The sequence below is a fragment of the Patella vulgata genome, chromosome 9 (genome assembly GCF_932274485.2).
Source record: "Patella vulgata chromosome 9, xgPatVulg1.2, whole genome shotgun sequence".
Lineage (NCBI taxonomy): Eukaryota > Metazoa > Mollusca > Gastropoda > Patellidae > Patella > Patella vulgata.
Window position 1 is genome coordinate 13,415,128 of NC_065887.2, and position 14,549 is coordinate 13,429,676.

General features: G+C 34.2%; 1 protein-coding gene across 1 annotated transcript; it reads right to left on the minus strand.

The window, feature by feature from the left end:
* Window positions 1-2,298: 2,298 nt before the first annotated feature.
* LOC126807666 (ubiquitin carboxyl-terminal hydrolase MINDY-3) lies at window positions 2,299-12,002 on the minus strand. Its single transcript, XM_050532414.2, has 12 exons — window positions 11,785-12,002; window positions 11,016-11,159; window positions 10,484-10,682; window positions 9,259-9,373; window positions 8,746-8,819; window positions 8,143-8,222; window positions 7,574-7,644; window positions 7,092-7,172; window positions 5,837-5,909; window positions 5,318-5,390; window positions 4,115-4,280; window positions 2,299-3,509 (listed from the first exon to the last, which is right to left on the minus strand). The coding sequence occupies exons 1-12, from the start codon at window positions 11,891-11,893 to the stop codon at window positions 3,360-3,362; spliced, it is 1,335 nt and encodes a 444-aa protein (XP_050388371.1). The 5' UTR covers window positions 11,894-12,002; the 3' UTR covers window positions 2,299-3,359.
* Between the last annotated feature and the right edge of the window lie 2,547 nt (window positions 12,003-14,549).

Below are 14,549 nucleotides of genomic sequence, written 5' to 3' on the forward strand. Positions count from 1 at the left end.
TACTTCTCCCTCATAGCATATATTCAATACCCATTGATAATTAATCCATTTTATGTTAACTCTGCATTCCAGTTTAAAATCCTACCCAGACTACTTCGAAACAAACAACTACTTTGATATGTGTGCCCTATTAATGAGGTTTAAAACCTTAGAAAGCAAAGTTCTTTGATTTACAGCGCAACTGATATTTCAATTCTCTACCAAAAGCTTTAATATGCTGCAAATACTATACACACAGGACCTCAGTTTTTCATTAATCCCAAACGACTAAACTGAATTCCTTGCAAGACAATCTGTCCTGCACCACCGAGAAGTGAAGAGCAGGATGGAAAATCCTGAGAAACCTTTTTCGGCAAAATCATGATCAATCTCAAGGCCTTATGGTTTATCAGTCAGCGGCATACTCATAGAGGTCTTGTCATTTTAAGGTAAAACATCAGAGGTTAACATCTATGATCACTAACATATCACCACAGTGATTAATAATAATTAGAAATGATCAAATCAACAGCTGACTCAAGTTATTAAAACGATAATATTTTTATGGTTTGGATATCGGATAGATTTTATAAATGAGTAAGTGAAGCCTGTACATTGTGACCATGACTCGTAGATGATTACAGATATTACAATATTGATGTCATGGTAAGAAACCATTAACAAACATGTTTAATAAATCATTAAAATAAAGTACTAGTAAATGATTGGTAACAAGTAGGAGAATTGTCATGCAATTACTTAACTTTACATTTAAAGATGCATGATTTAACATTTAGATAAAGAGCTGGCCGTTCTTGCTTTAATAGTTCAAAAATAGATAATGAATATACCGGTATTGAAAATTTCCTTCAAATTACTTTATTCTGAGCAAAGTTACCACTGTTTGAAGTTTTTGACAAGATGTGGCACAGATTATTTATTACCGTAACATCGGTACTTGTTATTCAAGACTTAGCGTTACTTCGGCATTACATCATTAAATCCATTTAAATCCCTGCCATCTGATGCACTAGAGAGTTGATTATAGGCTTGTCATGTGAATATATGTCTAAATAATAGTCTATACAACATTTGAAACCAAAATAAAGACATAATGCATCTTTAACAAATTATTTAACAAATGATCTTAAAGATTTACAATATTTAATGATAATGTAATCAATATAAAGCCGCTGATGGCCATTTGCATTTTTAAGAAAATATTAAATTTTTCACAGCTAAATCCATGTTAAGAATGTACAAAATTCAATTAATTAACATTTCATTAAGTAAACAAAATCCAAATATCAACTAACTTTGATTCAATCAGATTAAAATAGGTTTATCCACAGATTGCAGCAAAAGCTATAGTGCGCTGGCATGTTTTCAATATATCCTATATATCATCTACAGTGGATGTCGAATATTAACATATTGTCAATTTATCATATCTTTGTAAAATACTGAACAGAGTTTAACTATTTTTGAAGTGATATTGTAGTTTGAAAGTATTCTCTATCATTCAGATCCTCTGTACGTTGAAGACTAGGAGGTTCTGGGTGACCGAGACTAGTTTGAAAGGGACTACCTGACAATCAGAGACTTGAATCATACTGGACACATTCTTTATAGTATTTTTATCAATCTCATTAAAACACAGATCCTATTTCGTTTCGTTTTTTTTATAGTTCAAAACTTTGTTTTACTTGTATTCAAAACACTAAGATCTGGAAAAGTTGTTATACAACAGGATGTCTAATTGATACGAGGAATTAAATTAGCCAATGAAACGTTCTGTTACGGCGAGTTTTTGGCGTGATGTGCACGGAACTTTGGATAACCCCTAGAAACTTCAATGCTGATTGATTAATCAATGTCTGATGTCATAGGGCCAAAGGCCACTCGTATGACCTCTGGCACGACCTCCCACAACAATTAGTCAGATCTTCATGTAGTGTAGGCCATCGAAAGTATAAAAAAACGAAAAGAAATATAAATCTTTATTTTATGATCAGTAGTGGAATACCGCGTTTTATCAGTGAAATAAAAGTGTTATTCCACTGGCTAGCAGTAGTCCATGTTGTTTTTACCTAAAATGATTGTAAAATCATAAAATAAATAGAACATTTGTCGTTTTGTCGTGAATAACATATTTTATTTCATCTCTAAGCAAGAAAACGTTTATATTTTCACTCATGCTACGCATTCGTAAAAAATATAAGTTTTCTTGCTTCTCGATGAAATAAAATATGTTATTCACTCTAAAACGACAAATATCCTCTATGTATTTTAATCAGATTGTATTTTTATCAGATGCAAATACGACAGAGGTCTATAGAAAGAATGAGCAGTCCTAAAGGATTATGGTACATATACATGTGTCATGTTTAAACAGCCGTCTCTCACTAAAGTTTACCCAGTTTATTTAGCTTAAGAAGAGTGTTTAAGAAATGGTAAACAGAATTATCAGCAATGATGAATAAATATGGCATCAAGTGAAATATCAGAGCCCCACAGAGGTACACAAATTTACATGGCTGACAATTGTAATAAAGAAGGAATGTCTAGCAAATGACATAAATGTTTAGTATTACTATGTTTGAAGACTGTAATGCTATCAGATGATAGTCATATTATCATATATATGCTGTGACATGTGTTAAAATCAATAAACTGCTAGATAAGATATAAAATCAGTGGCATGACCCCCACATCCAACAGACTTAATTTATTTAAAAATCTATTAATGTACTTCTCATTCAAAGCTAACCATATCCAAGCTTTTTGAGGGAGGTCCCTGCACCACATCAAGCCGGATGGAAAATCATAATATCGCCACTGTTCAATCATAGGACAAGACCTCTTTCATTCCGATAAAAATTAACGTGTTGAATTAGATGAATCTAATGTGTTATTTTAATTGTGAATGGGTAGGAGTTATATTAGTTATATTTCAAAACAACAGTTTAACCCTTTGTACATGTAAACACTGATCGACTACTCTTTAGAGAAAAGAAATAATTTTTTTTCGTAGACTTTTTAGCTCATATTCTGACTGATCAAAACTATACAGCTTTTAATCACCTCAGCCATAGAAATAGTTTGTAACTATACACATGACTCTGGCAGTTCAAGGCTCTAGATGGATCCGTAGTTTCGAGGAGTCCCCATGCTAAAGGGTTAATCTATGGATATCTTTAATATACATTACACAAAATAAATAAACACATGAAATATAATCACATCATTTTTCACCAGAAGAAAGGTGGTCATGTCCTTTTTAAAAGCCTTTCCTATTAACATACAAGGATATCATGGTCTATTATTGTACATTTATTGTTTTTGTTCTAGTGAAATATATTAAAAGCTGAATGACTAGTTTAATTTAGAGAGGGTATATAATCCATATTCCAGCGTAATTCTATAGATGGCCATTTAGTTTGTAAACAGAGTTTTATAGGAGATGTATCAGTAACTATCTGTAGTTCTATTTCATCTGGTAACTGAGCTGTACCTTGTATATATTTAATCTGAAACAAAATACAATAAATACACTGATTAATAATCTGAAACAAAATACAACCTATAATATAAACACTGGCAAATTTTTAATCTGAAACAATAACCAATAAACTTTGAAGTCTTGACTGTATTCCCAACACTTTTTCCTGATACTTCAGTGAAATGAAGTAAAAATAGTCACCAGGATTGATTGAGCAATTATTTCATTGGACATTGATGTCATATTGTCACATGCCCTCAATGCTTGACTTGACTTGAAATTGGGCTTAACATCCACTTCTACCTAGGGTGATACTGCAGACAAGTCCTCAATGCATTTTAACACGGTTAGATCTATTTGATAAGGCCAACTTCAAGTTTGGTCAAAGATCACCAGATGTATACAGAGCTAGTGCTAATCCCAACACTAACCCTAACCCTGGACCTAGCCCTAATGTTTACCCTAACTTACAATTTCGCCAACAATCATGTACCCTAACCTTATTTACATCTCAGCGACCTTGACAAAAATTGAGCTGGCCTTAACAAATAGATTTAGCCTTTTAACACTGCATTTATATGCCTCACTTCAATGGCCTTATTTAAGAAATATGAATGAAATAAGAGAACTCACCTTTTTATTAGGACAGGATCTAGCCAGACCATTATAATGTTGTACATCAAACTGTTGAGGTGTCCCACCATTATTTAATTCTTCAGCATAAAACTCACCCAAAAAACTATTTGATGTAATAATACCCAGAGATTCACCATCTAATTTACCTTTCATTATATCTACACTGAAATCAAAATTTAATTGCAATTTTAAACATATATAGGGTTTGCCTGGCACAAGTATATGCCCACCAGTATCAATGTAGCCCATGTCAAAACCCAAAATAATTGTCATCCAATCCCACATAGTCGGTCAAAAAGAGTTTGTAATTTAGTATCCAAAAATATGAAATGTAATAATATGGCTCTTTCGTATGCAACAATCAGCAATGAACTTTAGCCTGCATTGTATTTTTTCATGAAAATATAAACAGGGAGATTACTCCAAATTTGTAACCAAATGAATAATCACTAAGAGAGAGAGAGAGAGAGAGAGAGAGAGAGAGAGAGAGAGATAGAGGGAGGGTTTAATGTCCACTCAACACAGGCTATGTCATTTTGGGACTAACACATGGTTTAATTTTATTTCAATAATTTGCATGCGCGTTGGGGTCTTTAGCAGTGGGAGGAAATCGGAGGACCAGGAGAAAACCCACAAGGTTGGACAGGCAACCCTACCCCTTGTCACGTACAACCAGAGATTCGAAACCACGCCAGTTAACTCAATGACAGGCTTCATGATACAGCGCGCACATGCTTTTAATCTCTACAAAGTTGAAAAATAATTCAACCAACTGTCATGATTAGAATTTTTTTAAATGTTTTATGCTATAATTTTTAAAATCCACTCAACCTAAACAAGACATGTTGAGATTTCAATCAGAGCAAGAGATAAATGTTGTTCAACATTCACACATCAAAACTTATTTTATTTTGGAACTAACATATGATAATCTTTATTTCAATAAATCACCTGCATATAGGGATATTTTAGCAGTAGGAGAAAACCGGAAGACCCATGGAGCACCCTACTCCTTATCATATACAAGCCTGGCATCAAAATTATGCCACTTATCTCAATGACAGACCTTATGATCTAAAGCTAAGTACTGTTCACCAGCCCCCCTCCCCCAACCAAACAAAACTGGCTAAGGTTTGTTTTTTCTGACAGCTACAACTAGTGACAGGTGTCAATGATAACGGTACATTATATACTACTTACTATTCTTTGTCAGAGAATAAATTTAATGCTTCCATTACATCACCTAGTTGTGTTGTTTGTATAAACCCATTACCTATAATTATAAACAAACATTAATATTACATCTATATCAATTATTACATTATCATTACATCCATATTACTACACTATTATTACATTCATATTACTGCATTATTATTACATTAGTATTACTACCTCCATTATCATTATGTCCATCTGTATTACTACCTAAACTAGTATTACTTCATTATTATTACATCCATATTACTTTATTATTATTACATCTGTATTACTTCATTATTATTACATCCATATTACTTTATGATCATGACATTGGTAAATTATGTTTCTTATGTTTTCATAATTCAAGAAAGCACATCTCAAGTTGCACAGTTAATATTTGTAAAAGGTTGGCCACCCCTTGTCTATGAATATTTGTGGTGTATATTCTAAGCTGTAAAATAAAATAATGTGAACCATGACCTTAACTAACACATTAAATGTGAGAAAAAAGATTACCTTCAGGATCAAAAGAACTAAAGATTTGTTGAGCTGTTTTAATAGGACTGTCTGTATCAACTAAACCTCTTTCCTGAAAATATACATATATTCATACTTATATACATATACTTACATCATATACATTTAATATATACATACATTATACAAGTAAGACTTTCATCAATAATATATTTATTCAATATGTCGGTGAACTTTGTAGGCGTTTTTGTGAACCGATTAGATTAGACCGATTAGCTATTATACGCATTTGTGAACCAAGTTGATTATGCTAATCATTACATTTGTGAGACAATTTAACTCAACTGATTAGGCAAATCGACCTAATCGTCCCAGGAGGTGTTTAGGCGATTAGATTTGACTTTTTCAAAATGGCGGAATGTTCGACGTCGTAAGTAATTTTTAATGCTTATTGTTGTTTTTCTCCATAAAAAAAAGATTTTTTTTAAAACGCATTTGACGTGTTTAATGTTAACTTTATAGTCCACAAGAATGTTAGATCACCTCTAAGCAATTTTATTCATTTACAGTTTTTTCAATATATTCCTCGATCCTAGGTTTTCTCAGGACACTTTTTACATGTTTTGTCACTTCAGTTTTCAAAAAAATACTTGAACTTGTTGGACTTAGGAGATTGTTTCTAACGGCAACCATTTTCCTTTTTTGCGTAGATAACCTTCATTTGTCTTTAACAAGTCATCAATAATTAGCAGAGACAATTTTCTGATCGGTGTCCGTGATGGCAGCCATCTTACCAAATCGTAATTATCAAATTTCACATTTGTGGACCATAGCTAATCAAATCAAATCATACCAAATCGTACTAGCAAATCAAAACCTAATCTAATCGACTCACAAAAACGCCATGTGTCAAACAAGACATATGCATATGAGATGCATATGAGGGAGCTGGATTATGCACATGTCTGACTGATTTATGCACGTGTCTGCACACGTCTAGTCTTGTTGATGCACATATTCGACTGCTTGCACACCGTTTTGTAGGAGAATGATATCAGGTTTATATTATGTGCACTGTCAATATTCACAATGGTGTATGTTCACTCATTGTCCTATCTTAATGACTAGACAATCACACAGATTTTATAGCTGAATAAACCAACTTATAGAAGACAGCTATCCTTAAATAACAGTCTTTGTATTTATTATCATATACACAATACTGTAGGGCTTTCATTCCTGTATTTAACAGTACATTAGAAAATATATGAGATTTGTATAAGTTTGAAATTACCTTAGAGAATAAGACAGTAAGATGTGTTTCACTACCTAATACCCAAATAGGTACACACGGATTCTTTAAATACCACCCAACCTATAAAAAGATATAAATAACAATAACTAATCTATAAAAGAAATATAAATAACAATAACTAACCTATACATTAACAATGTCCACAAACTTAATTTTTAGTTGGTGTATCAAAATTCTCCTATGTAGTCATTTAAATATCGAAAATCCAAGGTCCTGTGTACTCATTCAACTTGAACTTGAAATAAGAGTAGGTCGTAGCGTCGCTGTCCCAAGAAAATTTCCCTCATAGCACTCTGTATGGTATATGCCATGCCCGTCTTCATTCGACCAGTCGGAGCAGAACAGTAGGACGTTAAACCCCATTTCATTTCATATAAAGTGTTGGAGAAATAAGTTCTTATTTCCCTGACCATAAAGTGTTTTTTAAGAAATGATTAATCACAATAGAAGTCGTAACTTACCTCACAGTATCTCATATGTTCTAATAATGTCAGGAATCCAACTACAGATTGCTGTGGTATACCTCGTAAAACTATTAAAAAATATAAAATTAACTCCTTTATTACAAGAATTACTTATTTCATTAAAGTCTCTGAGCATCTCTTTAGAAATTTTTAATCTTTTCCAAAATACAAGTTAAATGATAGAAAGGGCAGTCCCAAAACAGTTCAATTCTGTTTAGTATTTTTCAAAGATATCATGAGTTGAAAATTTGTCAACATCTGTTTAAACGGACTGAAATCCAAGCCTTGAGATTATCTACATTTTGATTTTATTTTCTTAATTAAATTATCAATTTGAGTACATGTTAGCATGGATTAAGCCCTGAAAAAAATTAAGATATTGTCTGGAAAATGCAAATGAAGATGAGCAACTTTAAGTTCAGAAATTAAAATTTTGATTTGTGTTTTCCATAGAATCACTGGAATCATCATAATGTGCAAATTAAATGTATCAGCTAGAAAGTACCAATGATTATTAAATTAAAGGTTTGAGAATGCTGATACAAACTGATGATAGCGAAACTTACCCAGACCACATACATCTTTATCATTATCAAATACATTAGATATAGCTTTTCCTGTTAACAATAAATTAATTAAACTTTGGCTGAAAAAGAAATAAAAATTCATTACTGTTAACTGTTAAAATACAAAGGTGGCATTCCCAAGTCACTAACACCACAGGGCACTGGGGTTTATTTATGAGAGTGATATCACATAGCGGGTTCAAGTAGCTAATAGTCTTGTAGTTAACCATTCAGAAGATTTTCTTACTATATGAATAATATATATATAAATATCAAGCAGTTATAGCTTCCACAAGATTCTACAAAGTAACATGAGGGCCACAGTAATTAACATAAATTATTGTAATTCAATAGGCTGCTTTGATTATTGTAATTCAATAGGCTGCTTTGATTATTGTAATTCAATAGGCTGCTTTGATTAATGTATATAAATTAAAATACTGCACAAACACAGGATGATCACTTTTCTTAAAACAATAAATCTGGATGATCGAGTTCACCAATGGACCCATTTCAATGTGGGTGTAGCAAAATGAAAATAAAGATTTAATTCTTATAAGATTGGAAGGCTTATCTATTATTTACTATATTTCTATTAATTACCTTCCATGGCCATGTACACCATCGATAAGAGGATCATCTTGGTCTTCAACTTCATTCTTTACTTGTTCAATTCCCTAAAATATAGAATTTTCATGTCTAAAACATAGAATTCTCGCATCAAAAATACAAATTTCTCACATTCTAAAATACAAAATTGTCACATTCTAAAATACAGAATTCTTTCAAATATAAAATTCTCACATTCCAAAATACAGAATTCTTTAAAATATAGAATTCTTACGTCCTAAAATATAGAATTCTAACATTCTGAAATATAGAATCCTCACATTCTAAAATACATAATTCTCACATTCTAAAATATAGAATTATCATGTACATTAATGTGTACACAAGACCTCAGTTTTTTATCCCATCCAAACGACTAGACACTGGGATCTGGGATTGAACCTGGAACTCCTGGGTTAGTAAGCCAGTGTTGTAATCATTGAGTTACTATGACTCCACTAAAGGGTTAAAATAATGTTTATTTATACCATATAATTAAAAACTTACCCTAGATAATAATACTGAATACATAAATAATAAAACACCATATTTATCTTGATAATCCGATAGTAACGAGGATGCTGCTATTTTCATCTGATTATCATTTTCACATTTTAAACACCTGTAATAAAGAACAGAAAGTTTCTAAATGATATCAATTCAATATACTATTCTCATATATTTCTTTAAAATTCCATTAAAATATCTGAATTCAATTTAAAGATGCATCATGTTAGAGTTAAATCTCTCTATTACAGCTTTTTTTTTACTACCTTCAAATGTTATAGAAATCATTATTAAGACATTTATTCACATGACAAGCCCATAATCAACTCTTAGGACCATCAGATGGCTTAGATAATGGCAACTGTCCAACCTCGTGGGTTTTCTCGAGGTCCTTCGGTTTCTTCCCACTGCTAAAGACACCTATGCGCAAGCGAATTATTGAAATAAAATTGAACCATGTGTCAGCCCCAAAATGACCTAGTTTATGTCGAGTGGATTTTAAACCCTATTTCTCTCTCTCACTCTAGATATTGACAATGCCTGCCATATCTGTGTTAAACAATAATATGGTCGATACTCGAGAAGACTGCCGATAGGACTAAAAATTTAGACTTATTATTGTTACAATAGTACTTGACAATCAAAGATTGGGAACTGCTATCGGCAATCAGCTGCTACAATTTACTGAATTTTAGGTTATTTCTTGTCAAAACTTTCAACATTTATAATTTCATATCTTTATTTTTCATTATCTACTTTTTAACTATTATATCTAAATCTTACATAATGTATCTTTAATATATTGACTGATCTTCCTTAAATAAGCTCAGTGTCCTAACCATCGATATCAGCCCATAAATTACAATTGCTCAAACAATAGACTACAAACATGACATTTGTGGTATTTTGACATCAGATAAAAAACATTCCAAACATGCTCAATAAGTATGGTGTTAGCTAACCTATCATGAAGGTCCCCAGATTTGATCCCAGTGTTAGCCGAGAAAGTTCCATAGGATTTTTCAACCTTATTCCCCTTTGTCTGCAGTGTAGGACACAAGGCCAGGCAAGGAAAAGCACCTAGTTGATTGGAATGGACAAAAATCTGAGGTCCACCCTTGTACTTATTGGTGTGCATGTTCAAGAAGCCTTGACAGTTATTAATAATATAGACGACATTTCATAGACATGCTCACACTCCTGCAAACATTATTCAATAACATACCGTAATCTAGAATGGAATGTTTCCCTATCAATTCTACGTCTTTTGGAATCCCGTTCTCCGCTCTCACTATTTTCACTGTTACCTTGGCTTGCATCCGCTCCGTCATTGCCAGGTAGCTTTATAATATAATATGTTTGAGTATTCAATGACAACAATATCTCTATTAAAGCTTTACAGAGGTAGTTGGAAGATTCTTCATCTAAAAATATAAACAAAATATCATGAGAAATATTATTCTTAGACAGCTACCAATGACATGCACGATGCTACCATAGTTTAAATAGGCTGCCATCTAGGGTGCTAATCGGAGAAGAAGGAAACAGTAGGCTACTGACTTTTGAGAGTCACAGCTTTAATTACCAGTATTTATTCTATTTGCAAAACAAATAACCCATGAAGGATTACTTATCTATGCAATTTGAGATTTATATTGCAGTTTCAAGTTTTGTGCTTGTCTGCAGGGCGAGTAGTCTGATACATCATTTTGGGACTTACACTGTGAATCGAGAAGCAATAAAAGAGTTCTACCTACTTGATATGGTTGAGAGTTCTGGTTTTGGCTGATCAGAGAACAATATATGTTTAAGGATATAAGCCTGTACAGGAACTATTATTGCACATGGTCCACCCTCTAACTGAACTAAAGCTGAAGGTTCATCTTCACTGAACACAAAACCTGTAAACAAAATCAAGAAAATTAACCCTTTACACTAATATTATGATCAAAATAAAGCTCACGTCAGAAGTTATGGCAGGTAATTCAAACTTTATTTTGTTCCAAAGATATCCCTTTTACTAACGTTTATTATAAGCATGTCTCGACTTTTGGGTTCATAACGTAAACAAACCAGCAAAATTATTTGATAGTTTTGACAAGAGTAATATAAGGGAAGATAAATTGTCACCCCTTCGTACAAAATTATCTAAGACAAGTGACGTATAATTAATTAGCTTCCATATGGTAGGCCCTATTCCCCAATGCAAGTTTTCAAGGAATACGTAATACGTATTCGTACAATGGATTTTATTTACCCTAGGCGATTTCAAACGCATGCCATCATCACATGGAATGGAATGGATATACAGACAGTATAATAAACTATAATCAATCACAATAATTGAGTACTGGTAGCCTAGTTTGTTCACACATTACGAAAACACTACATTTTCTGCTGTGCATGATTGCTCAGACAGAACCCAGGCAAATGTGCCACTATCAGCCTTTGTTAAATTTACATTAAACATTTAATTCAAAACATGAAAGCAAGCTAAATCGAAAGTGGCAAAACCACAGTCTGCACCTTGCGACCACCGGTCGAAAACATCGTCTTTTACATTATTTCCCCACAATAATTTCGTTAGTTCCTGTATCATGCCATCTTCAAGTTGTTCCAGTTGTGTTGCAGCCATCTTGTTTGTATATTATGACAGTTTTAAATAACGGTTCACCGTTTACTTTCGCATGAAATCACGTTTATTTACCAGACTTGTAAAATTATGACAAATAAGCCGCCATATTGTTTAAACGCAGACTAGAATATCCAGTCTGTAAACATGATCGTAAAAAATCCACAAAAATTATCTAGTCTTAAAAACCGAGTCTATCTCGGTACCGGACGTTCCCGCTAATCCTCGGTGTCTTACCGTTGAAATTTTCGGGTCGGCCGAGTGAAGCGTGTCTATCGCTTTGAGCTAAAAATAGACCAGCGTCATTGTCAAACAGAGCTGAAACAGACCTTTGTTATTTTGTGTAAATAAACGTAAAAAGCGTGACAAAAGAGTTAAATTTTACAAATATAATATTGAATGGGGTTCAATAAGTAGAGCTACAAGTGATTTATTACGACACACAAAAGCTGCTCGAGTTAATTCTTTGGCAAGCTTTTAAATTACCATTACGAAATTCCATGAAGGTAAAAGCCGTGGGCTGCCATTCACTTTAATGTTAATTCTTGTCTCTTTGCAAGACTCCAACTTTTCCTTCAAATTTCGCTATGCTCACCGCTTTCACTCAGTACTTTCACCACAACAGACGGGATCGTTAAATATGCCAGTGGGGAACCACGATGATAATTAAGTGGGTAATAAGACCTGACTCGCTAACCTATCAGCTGTAGGTCGCTGGTTCCCTGCCAGTGTTGGCCGAGAAAGTTTATCAGGATTTTCCAACGTATGCTTTCCCCTTTTCAGTAGTAGTGTAGGACGGAGGGTCTTACAATGAAGGACAGCTGTCTAGTCGTTCGGATGGAACGAAAAACCGAGGTACCGTGTAAACATTGGCATGCACCTAAATATCCCTTGGCAGTTGGAATTCGATATAAGAGTAGGCCTTAGCACCGCTGTCCGGGCAAAATTTCTCTCATAACTACAATATGAATTGTCGCGTTAAACTGCGTGTGACTGGAGTAAGACGGAAGGCATCAGTTAGGAGTAGGACGTTAAATCCCATTTCTTCATGTCTGTGTCTTTCAAAGCCTTATGTGCCAGTGCTGGATTTACCTACACACATATAGGCTTGCCAGGCGATCATCGCTGCATAGGGCCTCAAAATCTAGGCGACCCTCACCCCCACCCGGTGAAGTTGTAGAATATATTCGACACTGTCATAAACCGTTCTTACCCACGCGTACTTTACAGTTAGTCATCCTCGGGTTTTCTCAGTTGTGTTTAAAACACACTTTCATCTACCTCTAGTCGCGAAGCGTGGGGGGGGGGGGGGTGAGAATCATACAAATTTGAAGTAGCATATAGGACCAGTAAACATATCCACCGTCGTCAACCCCTTTCGCTGTTACGTTTTCGTGTCGTATACACCATGAATCAAACCTGGCAGAAAACTTCAATTCATTTTAGATTTTATATAACCATGTAAGGACCGGACTAGATATACCTACGTGTAGGCCACACTCATCACTTGGTCCCCTAATTTATAGAAATGTTGCCATGTTTCAGTATCCCATATATATAGTCACCTAGCTGGACCCTGATGGGTTTCAATGTACATGTATTATTTGACAAAAATAAGTGTATTCGAGATTTATTTCGATATACATCAAAGTTGAACAAATTGGTTCTTGTTTCTAATGATTATGTGGTGGGGATTCGCTGCGAAAGACGCCAGATTTCATGTTTCTGCACCGTGTTTTGAAATTATGGTGCAAAAACATAAAATCTTACGTCTTTCGCAACGAATGCCCATCAAAATAATAATGCAAGCCAGATCACTAGAAACAAGACTCAATTTGTTCCAGTTCGATGTATATCGAAAAAATCTCGAATCCAGCAGGCTCCGTGCATCTAAGAGAATCTTTTTGTCGAATTTAATCGGATATATTAAAATATATAAAATATGCAACATATTCGTACTTAACCTGGGGAATGAATAAATGAGCTCTGTAACTGTATAACTATACCTCCACTACGTTTTTGGCAGTTGAACCATGTCAGCCCAGACGACGTGAAAAGATTTGAGCAGCCGGGCAATGTCCCGTTGTTTTGAAGGTGGGGGTGTATAAAATACAGAAATGAAACACCAACTTTCAAAAGTTCTTACCCCCAGCTTTATTCTCATGTTCCCACCAAACAACACCCCTATACATGTTAAAATCAATTTTTAATAAAAAGAAATCAGGGTCCAGATTAAGATAGAATAAACTATTCTGTTTCTAACATGTTAAATGGGAGATAACTCTTGTGTTTCTGTGGTGCACAGGTAAGTTGAAATGAAATGACATGAAATGGGGTTTAACGTCCTACTGTTCTGCTCCTAGCCCGGGCTAATGAAGACGGGCATACGCCATACAGTGTGCTATGAGGGAAATTTTGCCCGGGCAGTGGCGCTACGGCCTACTCTTATATCGAATTCCAACTGCCAAGGGATCTTTTACGTGCACGCCAATGTGTACACGGGACCTCGGTTTTTCGTCCCATCCGATCGATTAGACGGCTGTCCTTGTCGGGCCCTCCATCCTGCATCATTGACAAGGGGAAACCACGCCGGAAAATCTGGATGAACTTTCTCGGCCAATGCAGGAATCGAACACCCGACCTCCAGGCTAGAGCAGGT